The 17,588-nt window shown below is 41.9% G+C and overlaps 1 protein-coding gene across 1 annotated transcript; it reads left to right on the top strand.

The window, feature by feature from the left end:
* Window positions 1-965: 965 nt before the first annotated feature.
* On the top strand, window positions 966-11,722 carry scara3 (scavenger receptor class A, member 3). Its single transcript, XM_028953569.1, has 7 exons — window positions 966-1,222; window positions 5,783-5,818; window positions 6,064-6,108; window positions 6,617-6,736; window positions 8,557-8,637; window positions 9,061-10,104; window positions 10,286-11,722. The coding sequence occupies exons 1-7, from the start codon at window positions 1,216-1,218 to the stop codon at window positions 10,729-10,731; spliced, it is 1,779 nt and encodes a 592-aa protein (XP_028809402.1). The 5' UTR covers window positions 966-1,215; the 3' UTR covers window positions 10,732-11,722.
* The last annotated feature ends 5,866 nt before the right edge of the window (window positions 11,723-17,588 follow it).

Genomic DNA, 17,588 nt, shown 5'->3' on the forward strand with positions numbered 1-17,588 from the left:
TTAACAGGCTTTAATCAGTGTAGTTAGTTTTTTTCATACATTTGCCATCCAAACAGTAATCTTTGCTAATTGTTAATTAGAACTGTTTCGGGGCAGTGGTACATATGTCATCAAGCTAAAAAGCATCAGTGTGAATCAAGGTTAAAGGGGTGGGCAGAGCTTTTTAGGGAATGCATGTCTTCCTCTAATGATGGCACCACTGTAGGGTTGGGATAAACAAACGCCTACAGTTCGAATGAAATCCCCATGACCTACACCAAAGTCCTTTAAAGAATGCAGCTTTATCCTGCTCCTCTAATTTAGCTCTGCAACTAAGGGGGTCCACCAAGATAATGGCTGTTGAACCTGGTAGGTGCCAAGGATTTCTAGGCCAAAAACCTCATCAACATCCACATAGTTTTCTAACTCAACACAACATGATAAATCCCCATTTATTTCAGTAAGAACAGTGCAACACACATGTACAGTGTTAAAATAAAATAGTAATAAAATCAATATTTTACTGATAAACTAGTGAGCCGGCGGAGAAATGGTCTTCTGGTATGTACTGTGGGTTTTATAGTTAGATGTTGCATGAGCTTGACTGTCTTCTATTACCACATTCGCTAACAATTAAAGACAAGGGATGCAAATAATTTATTTGTGGACCCTGCAACTCATAATTCATGGGTGCCTTTGTTCTATGTGTTTTTATTGACGTTCCAGATTTTTCATAATTACTATGAATCATTACTCAGTTCTCACCTGTCTTCATACTCCTACGTAGTTGTTACTGTCGCTGCTACCAAAAAAAACACCGCAAAGCCCGTAAACATTGAAGGTGTTTGTGTCTCCCGTCTCAGACATTTGTTTGCAATTAGGCTGTGGCCGAGCACTGACTTGCTAAAACACATGCGCTCGCCCTCCCTCCACGTCCCACTCACAATGCCACCCTCCCACCCTCCCCCTGGCTCTCATGTCATGTTTCTCCCAGCTGCACATGGTGTCCAGTGTATTCGTTTCACCCAGAGAGCCGGAGTGGGAGTCTCCCTCTCACCGAGTGTGGGGAAGAACTGCAGTCTTTCCTCGATGGTCCTCCGGTGGACCCTAAGTCGTGTCCTGCTGCTGCTTGGATTCATGGTCTGAGCTCAAGGACGAGGCATCTTATAGAGGCATCTTCAGTGAAGACAGTTTCATTTCTGAACATCTCAGGTGGAATCTGCGCTAAGAACCAAGATGAAAGGTAAGTGCCACACTGCTGAGGTCCAAGGCTGTTCCCCTAGCACAGGAATTTTATTTCTGCTGAGGTCTGGCTGTTCCCAAATGTGCTGTACGGAGCAGCTTTTCAGAACCACACCTGCGAAGGTAGTGGGGGGAAAAAAGAGGCTGGTTTGTTGATCTTGGATGCCCAACATCCTTCCTTTTACTTTGAAAGGGACATATGTTGGCACCCTCATAGCCCGGTATTCATCTGGGGCAGATTTGCTTCCCAGAAACATCACAAGTTGTAAGGACCCTCAGAGGAAATCAGCACAGCCTTTTAACTTCTGTTGACGCAGTGCAGAACTTGGAGCTTTTGCATTTTGACAAGCTGAAAAGCCAGCACGTAGGGAGGATCAGGAGTGGCACCATGTGTCATTTCAGCAGGGCACGCAGGTAGGTGCTCCTGGATCCTGGATTTGGGGGCCGCGTCAGCACATTGAATGCCATTCTGTTTGTTTGAAAGGTCACGACTTTTCATTGCTTAGGTTCACGGACACAGATGTTTAGCCTGGAGTGAGTTTCCTTTTCGAAGGTGTTACGTTATGGTCCAACTGATGACACCGAAACGTGACCTTTTGGCCAGCGGCGTGTTTTCCCTGCTCCCTGGCTAATGAGCTGAAAATTGCAAGTGTTCGGTGAGGGTGGCAGGTGTGCTGGGCTCACGTTCAACTTCCAGCAGCTCAGTGTCTGGTGTGGCTTTACGGTTCCATTAGAGGAGCATGTGGTCTCTAAACGGGCTGTTTTCTCCACCAAGGAGTGGTTGTTAATTAAGACTGAATGTTCTTTTTTATTCTTTGTGGGGATAAAGGACCAGGCCATTTGTTGGTCAGATGTCAAGATGTGGGAGGACGAAAGCGTGTTTGTCGTTTTCTGTGGAAACCGTAATCCTCTCCTGACATGGCAAGAAGGAAATGTTTTGGGTCAGTGCGGCTCCGGCTTGTCCTGCATGGTTAAAACGTTCCCAGGACTTAATGTCATTTAAAGGAGCCACACATTGTTTCAGAAAAATCTGCCGACATTTCGAGGTTAACTTGCAGCTTTAGCACACGCTTGTTCTTCATTTGTTGATGAAGAAAGCTCTGCTTTCAGTTTGGATCTTGGGGGGCATTCATGTCAAAGGCTTCACGTCAAACCTAATGAAGTGCATCAGCGGGGCTGCAAGTACAGTAGAGTTGGTTCCTTTCATGGTGCTCAGTGGGAAAATATCCATATCCATTTTCCTTCAGAGCAGAACAAAAAAAGGGTGGGGGGGTCATTTGGAGTTGTCGCCCTTCTTGATTACAATGCCATGCATTCTTTTGGTTTGCAAAAAGAATCCATTCCCCCAAAACGAGCATTAAAGAAGGAAAAAAAAATGCTGAAATATCCTGCATGTTTGGGCGCGGGCATATTTAGCCAGACTGGTCATGAGGTTCATGAGCTCTGTGGTCCAACTCCCCTCGTGTGTGATATCAGACACACCTTTATTGTGTGGTATCAGATATCGGACCTCACAACAACAAGTGGGCTGCTGTTGTATATTTCTCTTGAATGTGAAATCGTAGGAACTGAACCCTTAACTGCACAAGAACGGCTTCATCAACGTCTTTAGTGTTTTCGGGAATGAGGAGTGACAAGCAAATGCTGTGTGCGTTTCCTGCCCTCCTGAGTAACAGGACAGGCTTCTTTTCTTGCGGTCATTCATTTCTGCGCATAGCACCATCAAAACACTTCAAAAGTGTGCAACTGTTCCAGCAGACATCACCATTTGGGTGTTAAAATATGTGCAAGGAATCATGGAAAACATTCACTGCAGATGATGTTTGGTCTATTAGCTGTTCTAGCCTGTCAATATAATATGTTAACATGTACTTGATGCCAGTTTTTTTTTTTTCTTTTTGGGACAATGCAAAACCTCGGAGACGCCTGTGTCAACAAGTAGTGAAAATACAACGATACCTCTAAGCTCTTTTGGCTTTGAGGACGAATTTCTGCATCATTCATTTGGAAAGGTCTAGCGCTGAAATAAATAGTCAATGAGAAGCCAAATGAAAAAAGAATTAAGAGAAGAATGTGGGCTGTACTTCACACAAAAACCACAAATCACCGTTCACTTGTGGCTAAATTTCATAAAGAATAAAGGGCCCAGGAATGTTAAATCATGTCTTTTCTTTTCTGGATGTTGTTACAGCCTCATTTTTTTTCTTCTTTTGGTTCGTACTGAAAGGTAGCGTGAAATAAAATCTTGAAACCTCTAATGTCGGACGTAATATTTGAACCGTGAATGTGGCGGTGTTTTCATAGGTGGTGCTGACTCTAAAACATCTGGCTGTAGAGGCATTGAACTCAAAAAAAAAAAAAGTGTAATCCCAACCATACCTTACCTTTCGAAATTAAAAAGTGTATCCCAACCATACCTTACCTTTCAAGAGTTTTACACTTCAGCAAGACTGATCCTGGCCTTTTCTGAGCCAAAGTAGACTTGGTGCAATAGACATTTTATGTTCCCCAAAATATCTACTAATGTTTATGTCCTTAATAATCACAATAATTATGTTTATAGTGCTTTAAACAGTTTTAACAGGTGAAAAAAAGCATCACAATAGGCTGTTCCTAACATGTTCCTCAAAGTCACCAAAGATTCAGAATGTTTCTTCGGGAAAAACAGCAATTGGCTAATCCAACCTCAGGCGTGTTTGGTTTGGGCATCAGAGTGGCTGTTGGCCGAGGCCAGAGCCTTGTTTTCAGACGGCAGGGCATTCGTCCAGACGGGAGGGTCCACTCCTTTCCACGAGCTCCATGGTCTGGTTCAGAGATGGTGGAGGTGGCGCCCACCTGTGTGGTTGGGTAAGGATTGGCAGGGCACTGAGCAGCAGCCCATTCCAAATTCCAGAACTTTTAATCTGAACCTGATTGAATCCACACGAACACACACAAAAAAAACCACACACACGCCTCTCAGAGATGCTGACCACCTCCCAGCAGTACTGGGCAAATAAGTGAAGAAATGCTTTAATATGGTTTATTTAACTTGCAAGCGTTTCTACCCAGAACAGTTTAGATGCATCTCTGTCTAATCCAATATACTTAATTTGGACATTAGTTATAACGAACAGTAAAAAACGTGCATGCATCGACAAAGAGTGAATCTACTAATAATGTAGTGGCCCTGCTGGCTGGTTGCAGAACATTTTTTGTTCTGCCTTCATGTTTCCATCTTGTTATGCTTTCATCTTGAGTGTCTGCATATCTGCATTCAACCCAGGTTACATTTTGCATAGCAATTTAAGAAATTTAGTTATGTTATAAACTAATTCATTCATTCATTATTGCTGGAGGAATAATTATGATTTGAAAAAAACTTATTGACAAATTCACCACCCATTACTTTAACAGAACCGAGTCATTCATTAAAGTTGTGTTGTACAGTAATAGAATTTTGTACTAAATATACTTAAGTGTCCTTCCTGCTGGGTACATACATAATGTTTACACAGCACCCTCCCTCAAAAACTGGCAAACAAACAAAGTCCCACCTTCCCACTCTGCTTCCCGTGGTGTTTCAGAATTCATCTGCATTCTCATCAGCATCCACCCAGAAGTCCCAGCCAAACCCTTCACCAACCCTTCCTGTCCTCTTCATCTGCCAAAAATCTACACTCAGCAGAACCTGTGGCTTGTACTATGGCATGTTATGCAATTACCCAGTGGTATTATTAGGGACCTTCATTATTATTGGGAACAGGCACAAAAGTCTTGTTCTAACATCTTCATCTGAGACTCTAAGGGTCACTTATTGGATGAATCATTAACACTGGATATTGTCTTGATGCCAGACGTTCCTTATAATGATAACAAAAGGGTGCAAAGCAGCATGAAGGTATAGAGAGGTGACGGTTTACTTCAAGACCGCCTCCAGGACGTAGTTGTGTCAGTACTTTTGACTGGCAGTGTATTTGGCTTGATCAAGGCACAGTGGCGACTCGAACAAGCAGAGCTACACCATGGTCTGCTGCAAATCTTCCATTATTAGCAACTATCGTGGCTTCATTCTAAAGGGTCTTGTTATGCCTTGCAAAAATGACCATTGTTTAAAGGTAAGTGGCATACAGCAAAACCATCTGTTAGTGACGTGCCCCCCACCCCCATTATTCTGCTACGTACCCCAACCCCTGAGGTGATGTCATGACAACAGGGGTTTGTGTCTCATTGTGTTTTCTTTGTGCTGCCTAAAGAACCCAATTATCTGACTAGTGACCCTGGCCCATTCTTCTCTTCCTGCATAACAAAATTATCTATCATTTTTTAGCACATAGATTAAACATTGAAAAGCAAATTCATGCAATTGTGTTAATAATAAGGCCAACTATGACCTCATGCTTGTAAATGAGCCTTGGCTGAATGGGTTGGTGACAGGAGGTGGGGTGACTGCATTACTTCTTGTATTATTGTGATTTATGGCTACAGTAATAAAACTTTTTTCCCATTATGGGCTTATGTTTCTCACTGTTAAACCCCATTTTGCAGCACAAATCTTAAACATGTCCCCTTTTTCCTCCAGAAAGCTATTGTGGTTATGAGAACCAGCTCTTTAAAGGTAAGGATGTAGTGTTTTATTCTCTCTGCCATCTTTATAACTAATAGCTAAGCCACATTTAATTGTTTCTGACTGTGAATCATGCACCTTATGTGTGATCCTTGCTAAATTATGTCTGGTCTGGTTCCTGAAGAGTTCAGTAAAGAGTCAGCTGCCTTTTGGAAAACTTTCACCTATAACAGTAATCATTTTTTTTAAGAAACATTATGAAAAAAAATGCATTAAAGGGATTCATGTTTTTGCAGAGGAAGAACTGACGGGAGAAGAGGAGGAGATGCCTCCGTTCCGAGGTGACAGAGCTCCGCATATACACATATCAGGGGTTCATTCAGGTCCCAGGCTGACTGGGAAGTTTTAATACATTTGCTTTTTAAATTTTTGCGCTATATCAAAAAAACTGCAGCAAAGGCCTTGCTGAGTCAAACTGGTGAGGCCTGTTTATCCTGTGGAAAGTAAAAATGACTCTGAACCACAGGCTTATTTATGTTTTCATCCAACTAACGCAGAACTATTCAAAAGCAGCATTATCATCATTGTGCTTGTTTTCATAGGTTGGTGTATAGATGGAAGATGTGTATGTGGTATGCTTGCATAATTCTGTGCTCAGGCATTGAACTGAGTGTATGCATTTGACATGTGTTTTGAATATCCAGTACAATCCTGACTGCAATATAAATTTGGCACAAGTGCATTTGTGTAGAGTGACTTGCATTCAGCATTCACCGATAACCCTTATATGTGTGTGTGTGTGTGTGTGTGTGTGTGTGTGTGTGTGTGTGTGTGTGTGTGAGTGTATAGGAAGGAACAGAGGTGGATGTGTAAAGTGCCAACAGACTCAATCTCTCAAGACGGCTGTGAAGGTTCTCTATGGCTTCTTTGCCTTTCTCATCATCACAGTCGCAGTGTTGGCATCACTGGGTGAGGATGTACACTGCATTAAATCTTTAGTGCTTCAGACTTCTTACACTTCTTCATAAGCGAGATCATAGTAAAATACAGTTACAGAACTGAATCACAGACAGGCCAGAAATATTATTACATTATTTTATTACAGCATTTTAGAAACAAATGTAACTGAAGTGTAATGAAACAACATTCCCTATAAGTACAATTTAATGCATGCCTTATTCACAGTTGCATCCTTTCCAGCAATTGTTCCAGCACATTTTCAAGCATGCAGAGTGAATGTCAGTGTAGTAAAGACACACCTGATATGCCTTGTTCAGTTTAAGATTTTGATAAAATGTTTAGAGCCAGTTATTTACTACTGTTTCTACAAGTGATTATGATTCATCATAATAGGGAGCCTATTCTTTAGTTCTTTTTTAAAAATCAAAGGGTGGGCCCAAACCCCTAGTCTAATTCTTCTGGAAAGTGAAGTGAAGTGCACCATGATATGTGTTCTCTGACTTTAACCCATCACTCTTGTGGAGCAGTGTGTTGGGACGGTGCCTTGCTCAGTGCTCAGGGATTCGAACTGGCAACCTTCAGAGTACATGTTCGTTTCCTTACCCGCTAGGCCACCGCTGCCCCACAAAATGGAGAGTGCTCTGATGCCTGCTGCTATTTAGGGTCATAATTCTTTCTTCACGTTTTCTTTTACATGTGTGTGTGCAGAAGTGAGGTAATAAACACTATTAACTCAACACTGTCAGATCTGAAGTGTGGGCCAGAGCCGCGGGTTTAAGTGTTAAGCCTCACTTGCTCTGGCATCTTTTCTCAATCTGTCACACTCGACTTACCTCCACGCTCGGCAAGAAGCTGGTCATAATGGGTAAAGGTTGGATAAGAGCAGGATCCTCGCATTCTTACGAAATACCAATATAAGCCGCTTCACTTCTGAGACGGGACAGGCCTGCTGACAGCAGCTTCAGTGCTTACAGATGTTCACTATCATTAACAGCGCGGCGAACTGTAGATATAAAGTTCACCCAACACCAAGGCTTCGTTTGGCCTTTTTGCTAAACTCCCAGAGTGTTTTTGAAATGGGATGGAAAACCACCCCCGTGCTGTAGTGGCGTCAGTTTTCATTGGCAAGCCGGGGGACACTTCTGAGACCGTGTCAACTCATGACACACGAACACTGTGGCAAACCAAAACAAGAACAAAGCGCTGTGTGCGGTGAGGTCTGAAATTCAAAAGTCCATTTGGCAAATATAAAGAAAGATATTAAAAAAATGTACTCAAGCAATGTAAAAAATTTCCATATCAGTTCGCACATCTGTTTCATATTGTTCCAATATTACAATAGAATGTTTTCTTACATAACAAGCATTCACAAGACATGCTCATTTTTTTGCATAAACGCCAAAAAGGAGAGAAAAAGAACAGAAACTTAATGAATATACCTGTTTAATCATTGCCATATCTGTAATGCCCCAAGGCCCAACACCAAACATTCCATGAGGACTTGGTTAAAATGCAGTTAAAATATCCTTTGACACTTAATAGAACTTAACAGATGGTAATGTACTCACATGTGGAACCAATTGTGAAAACCAGCAGACCCCTGTACTGGGTTATTAATCCCTTAAGTACTGGATTTGAATTGGGTTTGTAACTAGTAGTCATTAAAGTCTAGCTAGAAGGGATCTCCTTTGAGATTTGCCAAGCTATACAGTATTTCTAAATATATGAGGGAAAGCAGGTTGAATTTTTTTTGACCCAAAGAAGAATACTGTTACTTTTTGTGCTTTTTTCGTGAATAACATTGGTCTTTTTCCCTTTTGCCTCCTTAGTGTTCAGAAAAGTTGACAACTTGTCTGAAGAGGAATCATTGTATCATAAAAAGATTGCAAAGGTCCAGGAAACTATACAAGGTAATCGCTAAAGTGTCATGGTTTGGGATCCCACTAGACCAATTTCATTGTTCCACAGTCTGAAACTGGCCATATTCTTTGTTTCCATGTTTTTTGCTCCTAACGTTCCTTTAAATAAACAAAATGAATAAATAATTATATGGTTTTTGATCCAATTACTACAAAATCACTTTTTAACGCAACATTTACACAGCTAATAAATTAAAAAGAATATTTGCCTGAAATAAGTTTGAGGCTGAATGAAAATCCAGACCTTATTCTTCTTGGGTTCCTGCAGAATTCAGCTTTAGGAGCTAATAATTCACGATCAAGTGTTTCTTAGACAACAGATACAGCGCAGAAATGAAGGAAATGCAGGGAGCTGCCAGCTTTAACACCACATAGCTCACATGCGAAATGTCTTTGTTGTTGCCTCTGTCATAGATGCTGACATGGCCAGAAACTCCTCCGATTGTTTGATGGCCTCATACTTGCAGGAAGAGATCCGCCGGTTCAAGGTGGAGTTTGAGGACATCCAAAAAATGGTCTTGAATCATAAGGTGCTCTTGGACCAAGCCTCTCAGACACAGCAGAACCTCACAGACTCAAGCAACAGGATACAGCGTGAGATCCAGACCTATGCCATGGCCATGAAACACATCAACCAGTCACTGGACCAGTACCTCAACCAGGTCAATGGTTGGCAGGCGGTAATCAATGAGACGGATATGGGCTTGAAGTCTTTGCTCCAAGATCAGGATGACCTGAAAGCCACAGTCCAGCAAGTCAACATCACAGTGGGGCTAAGTGCAACGTGGATCGATGCTCTCCAGAGAAAGGCAGCCGAAGAGACGTTGGTCCTGCAGAAGATGACCACGGACTGGCAGAACTACAGTCGTTCTCTAACCGCACTTAAGTCCAGCTCGAGTGCAACCATGCAGACTGTGCGCAACATTCAGAATGGTATCGCAACAACACAACAGCGCCTTAGCTCAAGCACAGATATGGTCCATGACCTGACGATACAGGTGATTGAGCTACAGGAGCAAATGGACAACCTCTCAACATTTGTCGACGGCCACGAGGAAGACATGCACGATCACCAGTACCACTCCAAGTACTACGAAAACCGCACCAGTGAGCGCTTCGCCACCCTTGATACCCGCATGAGCTCCATCGTAATGGAGATTGACACCATCTCTTCCAGCATAAATGCTACCATCAACCACGTGCAGAGCATGTACAAGTACATCAACATTGAGAGCTCGTCATGTCAAAGCCGGCTTGGCAGACACACTGAGGACCTTCAAAACCTGAACAACAGTGTTCTTTTGCTGCTGAACATGGCCGACACGTTGCGAACTCAGTACATGCTCATGAGTGTCCGGGTTGACATGGATGTGCGGAACTTGTCTATGGTGATGGAGGAGATGAAGCTGGTGGACATAAAGCATACCGAGGTTATCCAGAACTTCACCATCTTGAAAGGTAATTTTGCTGTTCATTGTTACAGTGAGGCTACGTCAGATAAACAGCACTTGCAGTGAGATTTTGTGTTGCTCGGTTAACAAAATTTGCTCAAAACAGCGCAGTTTCGCAAAAGCATTTTTCATTGTCATCTTGCACACTGTAGATTTACTGAAATAGATTTTTGATGCTTTTCATACAGGGGCACCTGGTCCATCAGGTCCAAAGGGAAATCGAGGGGATTCTGGGTCAAAGGGGGCTGTTGGCCTTACTGGCATCAAAGGAGACAGAGGCCTTGTGGGAAGTCGTGGCCCTCAAGGTCAAAAGGGTGTTCCGGGCCCAAAGGGTGACAGAGGAGAACCTGGAGTGGCTGGAATCAAAGGAGCAATTGGACTTAAAGGAGAAAAGGGATCTATGGGACCGCCAGGACCACGTGGAGAAAAAGGTCCAAAGGGGGACCTGGGAATTGCTGGAAAGGATGGATTATCAGGTGCCAAGGGTCCTTCAGGGATACAGGGGCAGGCAGGATTTCCTGGTGTGCATGGCATGCCTGGGCCCAGGGGAAAGCCTGGTCCTGTTGGTCCTCAGGGACCACCTGGACCCCCTGGACCATCTGGAGCACCAGAGTTAGCTGATACCACATCATGAAGGCAGTATTAAACAATGGACATGCTGCATTCTCCTTCCTGGATGTGGAATGTGGAAAAATCTGCTTTCTGGTCCAGTGTGGTTTCACATGCCTTGGAGCCCAAAGAACTGAAAAGAGCGGAAAGTGGAAAGGATCCAGGAGATACCACTTGTCTAAAGAGCTATCAGTGGTGACTTCTAATTGGTTAAATTTCATCACAATGTGTTGGTTAGGAACTTTGTTGAGCTTTCTGTTTATGGTGCAACAGAACAACTTATACTTTTTGCACGACCAGCTATTCAACTGTTTGTCTTGGAAGGATGGTACTTTTCCTTGGTAGTTTTCATTCAGAGCAGGTTCTCTGACCTATAGGAGATTCAAAGGTATAGAACATAGTAAGTATATTTGGTTACAGGATAATGGGCAAATGTGTATGGTCTGAACACACACAGTTACATACAAAGCTGCACAGAGCTGCATACAAGAAATAATACACATATGTCAACAAGAGGTACCACACAGTGGATTGGAGACATGTTATTATGTTGAAATGTTTCATTTCCGTACTTAATAAAATTTACTGTGTCTTTTATAAAAGCATTTAACAAATTTTACTCAGAATGTTGGAAAGGTGAAGCTATAGATATGTATTCAGCGTTTGGAAGACTGTTACAATGAACTGAAATGTTCCAGTTCCATGAACCGGAACAGCACATACTCAAAGATTTATATATTTTTTACTGTAAAATGTATGTCAATAAAATTAGAGTGGGATATTTGCTAGTCCTGTCAGTGCTAGCCATCAAATGTTGCCCAATAAGGTCATTTGAAGCATTTTGTCTCCCATCAATACACATAACTGCAGTGAAAGCTCATGTACTTTTAAAACAGTATTCTGAACACCTCCAGCTGTTACATATAAAGTTATTACACAGGAAAAAAGGTAACACTAAAAACAAGAATTCCTTAATAAAGCGGATGACCACTCTGCATGACTGGTTTGGTAGAGGACTTCAGCAGTTTTGTGTGTGTTTTGGTACATTTTAACATGAAAGTGAAGTGAAAGTAAATTGTCATTGTGATACACTGCAGTACTGCACACGGTGCACACAACGAAATGTGTCCTGTGTTTTAACCATCACCCTTGGTGGGTAGCGGGCAGCCATGAAAGGCGCCCGGTGGCACCTCAGTTACACCTTGGTGATTCGAACCGGCAATCTTTTTTGTTTGTTTGTTTGTTTGTTTGTCATTTCCCCCTGACATATTAGTTTGTTGTTCAGTTGAATTGTACAGGTTATAGGTCACATGCAAGCCCATTCTGTCACATGACCTTATCGTAGTCATTATTTTGGGCTTGGTAAGTAGGCAACAAACATTGTACATAAGACATAATGAATTATTGAATGTGGTCCATAGAGAGTGTGGACGATTTGAAAGTTTGTATTTGTAGCCTTAGGTTCTTCCACATATCGCCTGCACAGCTGTTGGTTGTAAACCTGAAAAATGTTGTGGCGTTCAATTCACCATCTTGGTTGCTGTACAACCATGGATGTGAACAGAATCACATTCTTATTTGCAGTACATGGTGGACTATAAGCAGGATGTGCCCACAAAGTGCTATTTCCGTTTAAAGCTGTGTTAGACTAACATAAACGTGGCAAATGTACATCCACAGAACTGCCCATTAAAACCCATTTGATCAGTGTGGCTTTGCCTGGCAAGCAGAACGGATATGGGTCAAGTGGAATTTCACTTATTCTTTCCTTCTGTGTGTCAAATATTCCTCCCAGAACCCTGACTGAACAATAATAGCGGATCAGCTCTCAGGAATACCTTGGGAAGTGCAGTTAAAAAATACTTCATTTGATTCGACAATTGCCCTGCTCAAAAGTGCACCGGCTTATCATTTACACCCAATGTCACATGTGGAAAGCACTCCTGAGATATTTGACCTCTTGCTGTTCCTCTGCCAGATGTACACCAATAAATCAGCGCTGCAGCCGCAATGCAAGTGATACGTCGTTGCATGTCACGTTCTTGCTTCCGAGATGCTCCATACGAACTGCCTGTGCCAAACTTAAAGTAAACACCCAAGGGTGATTTGTAACATACTGTCAATCTTTTAATGAGACAAATCTGCTGCTTGCATATGGCATAACTGAACTACTGTTACTGTATAAATAACAACGTGTTTTAAGTCATTGTTTTACTGGAGCTCCTAATTTGGATTCTCTACAAGGTCAAATGGGTGCTTAATGTTAAAATAAATATTTGAAGAAAGCCCAAATGTATTATTGTAATAGCTAGTTATGTTTTAAAAATTGTTTGGGTCACCAAAACGATGCCATGAAAAAAAGTTTGGTTTGGGGCACATGTTTGCTGTATAAATATATATAGTATATATGTAGGGTATATAGTAGTACTCATTTACTGTTGCTTGGTAGTTATCTAAGAGATTTTTTGTTGGTCAGTAATAATGTCTAACAACCACAAGACAAAATTGTGTTGAATGAAGTTTAAAAGAGGATATAAAGAATGATCTCTATCATACACATCATGGAACCACTGGTGTCAGGCCAATTCATCAATGCTTTAATTGAACCGGCAAATTTGACATTTATGATTAAATTAGTGAACGCATAGCACCAGTTACAGTCCAGGCCAAAAGTTTGGACACTCCTTCTCTTTCACTGTGTTTTCTTTATATCATGACCATTTACGTCGGTAGATTCTCACTGATGGCATCAAAACTATGAATGGAGTTATGTACTAAACAAAAAGTGGAGACCTGACCTCCACAGTCACCAGACCTGAACCCAATTGAGATGGTTTGGGGTGAGCTGGACCGCAGAGTGAAGGCAAAGGGGCCAACAAGTGCTAAACACCTCTGGGAACTCCTTCAAGACTGTTGGAGAACCATTTCATGTGACGACCTCTTGAAGCTCATCGAGAGAATGAAGAGTGTGCAAAGCAGTAATCAGAGCAAAGAAACTAGAATATAAAACATGTTTTCAGTTATTTCATCTTTTTTTGTTAAGTACATAACTCCACATGTGTTCATTCAGAGTTTTGACGCCTTCAGTGAGAATCTACCAACGTAAATGGTCATGAAAATAAAGAAAACACATCAAATGAGAATGTGTGTCCAAACTTTCGGCCTGTACTGTATACGCATCCCCTGACTTTGATTACCTGTTTTCTAAAGTCAGCTAACTGTCGGATCACTGACAAGGAACACAACAAGCCCATCAGTAGATGATTTAAGGGAATGTTAGCAATGCTCTTCAGAAAGTCTAATGACTTCCCCTAAAACCTGTGGACTAATTGCCTGGATACAGTTACACGAACGTTGTTGGCCAGGTGAAACAGTACTGGGATTGTTTGTCGCCCTCCGAGTCGTCTGTCTCTGAGGAGAAAAAAAACAGTCTGTAGATGGAGATGAGGCTGGCAGGTTCCACCATGCAGCAGTCAACCGACTCATTCTTCAGTGCTAGCCATCAAATGTTGTCCAATAATTGGCCAAGGTCATTTGAAGCATTTTGTTTCTCAACGACACATATAACTGCAGTGAAAACTCATGGACATTTTAAACAGTATTCTGAACACCTCCAGCTTTTACATATAAAGTTATTGCACAGAAAAAAGGTAACGCTAAAAACAAGAATTCCTTAATAAATGGTTTGGTACAGGACTTCAGCAGTTTTGTGTGTGTTTTGGCACATTTTAATATGAAAGTGAAGTGATTGTCATTGTGATACACTGCAGCACAGCACACGGTGACAATGAAATGTGTCCTCTGCTTTTAACCATTACCCTTGGTGAGCAGTGGGCAGTCATGAAAGGTGCCTGGGGAGCTGCATGTGGGGACTGCTTTGCTCAGTGGCACCTCAGTTGTACCTTGAGGGATTGGGATTCGAACCAGCAACCTTCTGATTACGGGGGTCGCTTTCTTAACCACTAGGCCACCTCTGCCCCTATGTGATTGTAGACTGAAACAATTATGCATCTGGCAACATTATGCTACTTTGCACATATGTATACATATGATGTATTTAGAGGAGGATGTATGTGATGTGAAATGATCTATCTGAGTCGTTTGTCTCTGAGGAGGAAAAATATTGTCTGTAGATGGAGATGAGGCTGGCAGGTTCCACCATGCAGCAGCCAACTGACTCATACTTCACCCATCTCTCCCCTCAGCACTCCAGCATGATGAACTGGGAATCCACTTATGTGCCAAACCAAACATATTAACCTTAAATTATGGTCAGTGTCAACCAGAGAGCTTGATAGATGAGTTGTGAACAATTTGATGCCTTAGGCCTCGTTCACACGGACGTCTCAACCAGGCGTTGAGCACCGGCGTTAACAGCATCAAGCGTTAAACAGTGTTAAAGGCAGTGAAACACCAATCAAGTCCAGCAAAACGCAGCAAAACCAGATCTGTAATCGATTAAAGGCCTATTATAAATACTATATGGTAACAGCATTCTACAAAAGATCAGACCCAACATCAGAGGATGTATTGTCTCTCCTCAGGAAGATGAATTGCTCATGTTGATACTCAAAATTTATGTTAGGGTGTTCCCAAACACCCCGGATAATAAAAAAAAAATGTCCTCTGATTGAAATTGAGTCGGTAATTGACTTTAAAGATCTAATTATTATATTTGTGAACCAAAAAAGCTAGTAACACTCTAGTAATTACTATTAGTCCATGGATAAATTCAGAACATAATGGTTTTAAATGTTTTTAATAATAAAGGTTACTTTTGTGTATTGAAATGAGATGGGGTGGCTCTGGACGGGTGTACGGTTATGCAATTACTACACTAATGCCTCATATCATTGCGGATGTTCCCATAATGCATCATATTCATTCTGGGTGGTTAGCACAACTGCCCCAGCCTTGAGTCCGTAGCCTGATCACATCATCAATACAGGTTATTTGAGCTGAGAACCCTGCCTCACATCCATATATTAAATGTTGAATGCAGCACTGATCAGAAGCAGATGGCAGCGACAAGGAATTCCAAATTCAATGGGTGGAAAATAAAATAACGAAAAAGTCAGGAGTTGAGGCCTTTAAAATGAGAGGGTGTTAACGGGCGGAACTGCTGCAGAGCATGTCAGATTCAGAAATGTGAAATTAAGAGAAGTACATACAGGGGGTTTCTTAAGAAAACGGTAAGAGGCTGTCATGGGTTTTCTTGCCTGCCACGTTCAGCCACACCAGATGTTATGACTAAGGTTTCAGCCTTTTTTTAAGCAGGTGGAGCATATTCATCACATGCATTTTCTCACTGCTGCGTCTAATAAAACCGTTTATACTCACCTATTCACACACACACACACACACATACACACACAACACAGCTGTAAAAGGCCTGCTTGCTGTAAGCTAGATTTATTGAGACATCTACGGGTTGTGTTTATTTTTGAGAATTCGGCTCTGCTGTGGGCCTCGGGCCCTAGAACACACATGTGCAACATTGCCACACTTGCCCAACAGTTAATCTTTTCAGGGTATTGAGAACGGGTGGGGAAACAGAGGACAGATGGTTATAGTACATGTCCCATCTCTGCTGCCAACAGATAAAATCAGACACCTTTGGCCCCCCGAAGGGAATCCACTGGCAGGGGAGATTGTGCATCGAGACTAATTCCACTCATGGGAAGCACTACAGTCACAGATGGCCCTTGTGAAACAGCTTCAGTGAAATCTGCAGTGAAAATGGAGAAAACAATGGAAACGTACCAGGTTCAAAGAGGAAGAGCTGCATCAAAGACATGAAAATGCTGTTTTTCTATTCGCACACAACTGCTTGGCCTTGAACAGAGAGAATTTGACCTTTGATAATGAATTCAGCATATAATTTGGATGCGCATGTTTCAGTTCTGTAATGAATGTGCACCCAAGGGGATCTCTTCCTAGAGATAAAAAAAAGTCTCTCCATCGCACTGCCTTTGTCTTTGCTTACAAAAGTTGAGAAATCTCTTAACCCTTTTTTTTCAGTGTAACGCAATTTGAAATGTTGATTAAACACACTGTGTCATGACCCCACTTCCATCCATTGATGTTTTGTGACACTTCCTCCTCCGTCTACATGTTAGATTTACCATTGCAGTTTAGCAAAAATACAGTGGGTACGGAAAGTATCCCCTTAAATTTTTCAGTCTTTGTTATCTTGCAGTTAAGTTCATTTTTTTCCTTTACGTTTTTGCAGATTTTTTAACAAAGAAAAACTGAAATATCACATGGTCCTAAGTATTAAGACCCTTTGCTGTGATGCTCATATATTTAACTCAGGTTCTGTCCATTTCTTCTGATCGTCCTTGAGATGGTTTGATTATACTGATTGGACTTGATCAGGAAAGCTACACCCCTGTCTATATCTGACCTTACAGCTAACATTGCAGGTCAGAGCAAATGAGAATAATGAGGTCAAAGGAACTGCCTGAAGAGCTCAGATACAGAATTGTGGCCAGGCACAGATCTGGCCAAGGTTACAAAAATCTTTTGCATAATATGAGGGCTAATGGCAAAACATTAATCTTTCTTTACCTTCATGACAGTTTTGCACATTACTCTCAACATAATAAACAGCAAAAGAAAAGCTACCAAAAACTGATCAACATCTTTTCAGGGCCAAATTGTAAAGAAAATCCAAGAGTGTGAAAAACCATAGCCAGGAATAGGCAGAAACATGGGGTGACCGAGTGCTGCTTCACAACAAGTGCATTGCGCTGAAGCTCTGTAGGCATACCGAACATCCGTCACAACACAGGCATATTGTCTCCTCTGCAGCATCTGTTTCTTCAGCCCTGAAGAAACAGATGTGAGCCTCCAGCTGAAGCGCAGCTCGACTGTTTGGAC

This window comes from Denticeps clupeoides, chromosome 14 (assembly GCF_900700375.1).
Source record: "Denticeps clupeoides chromosome 14, fDenClu1.1, whole genome shotgun sequence".
NCBI classification, from domain to species: Eukaryota; Metazoa; Chordata; class Actinopteri; order Clupeiformes; family Denticipitidae; genus Denticeps; species Denticeps clupeoides.

Coding starts and splice junctions, on each gene's coding strand:
- scara3 (XM_028953569.1), top strand. Junction 5,819..6,063: donor TGAGAACCAGCTCTTTAAAG/GTAAGGATGTAG, acceptor ATGTTTTTGCAG/AGGAAGAACTGACGGGAGAA. Junction 6,109..6,616: donor GGAGATGCCTCCGTTCCGAG/GTGACAGAGCTC, acceptor GTGAGTGTATAG/GAAGGAACAGAGGTGGATGT.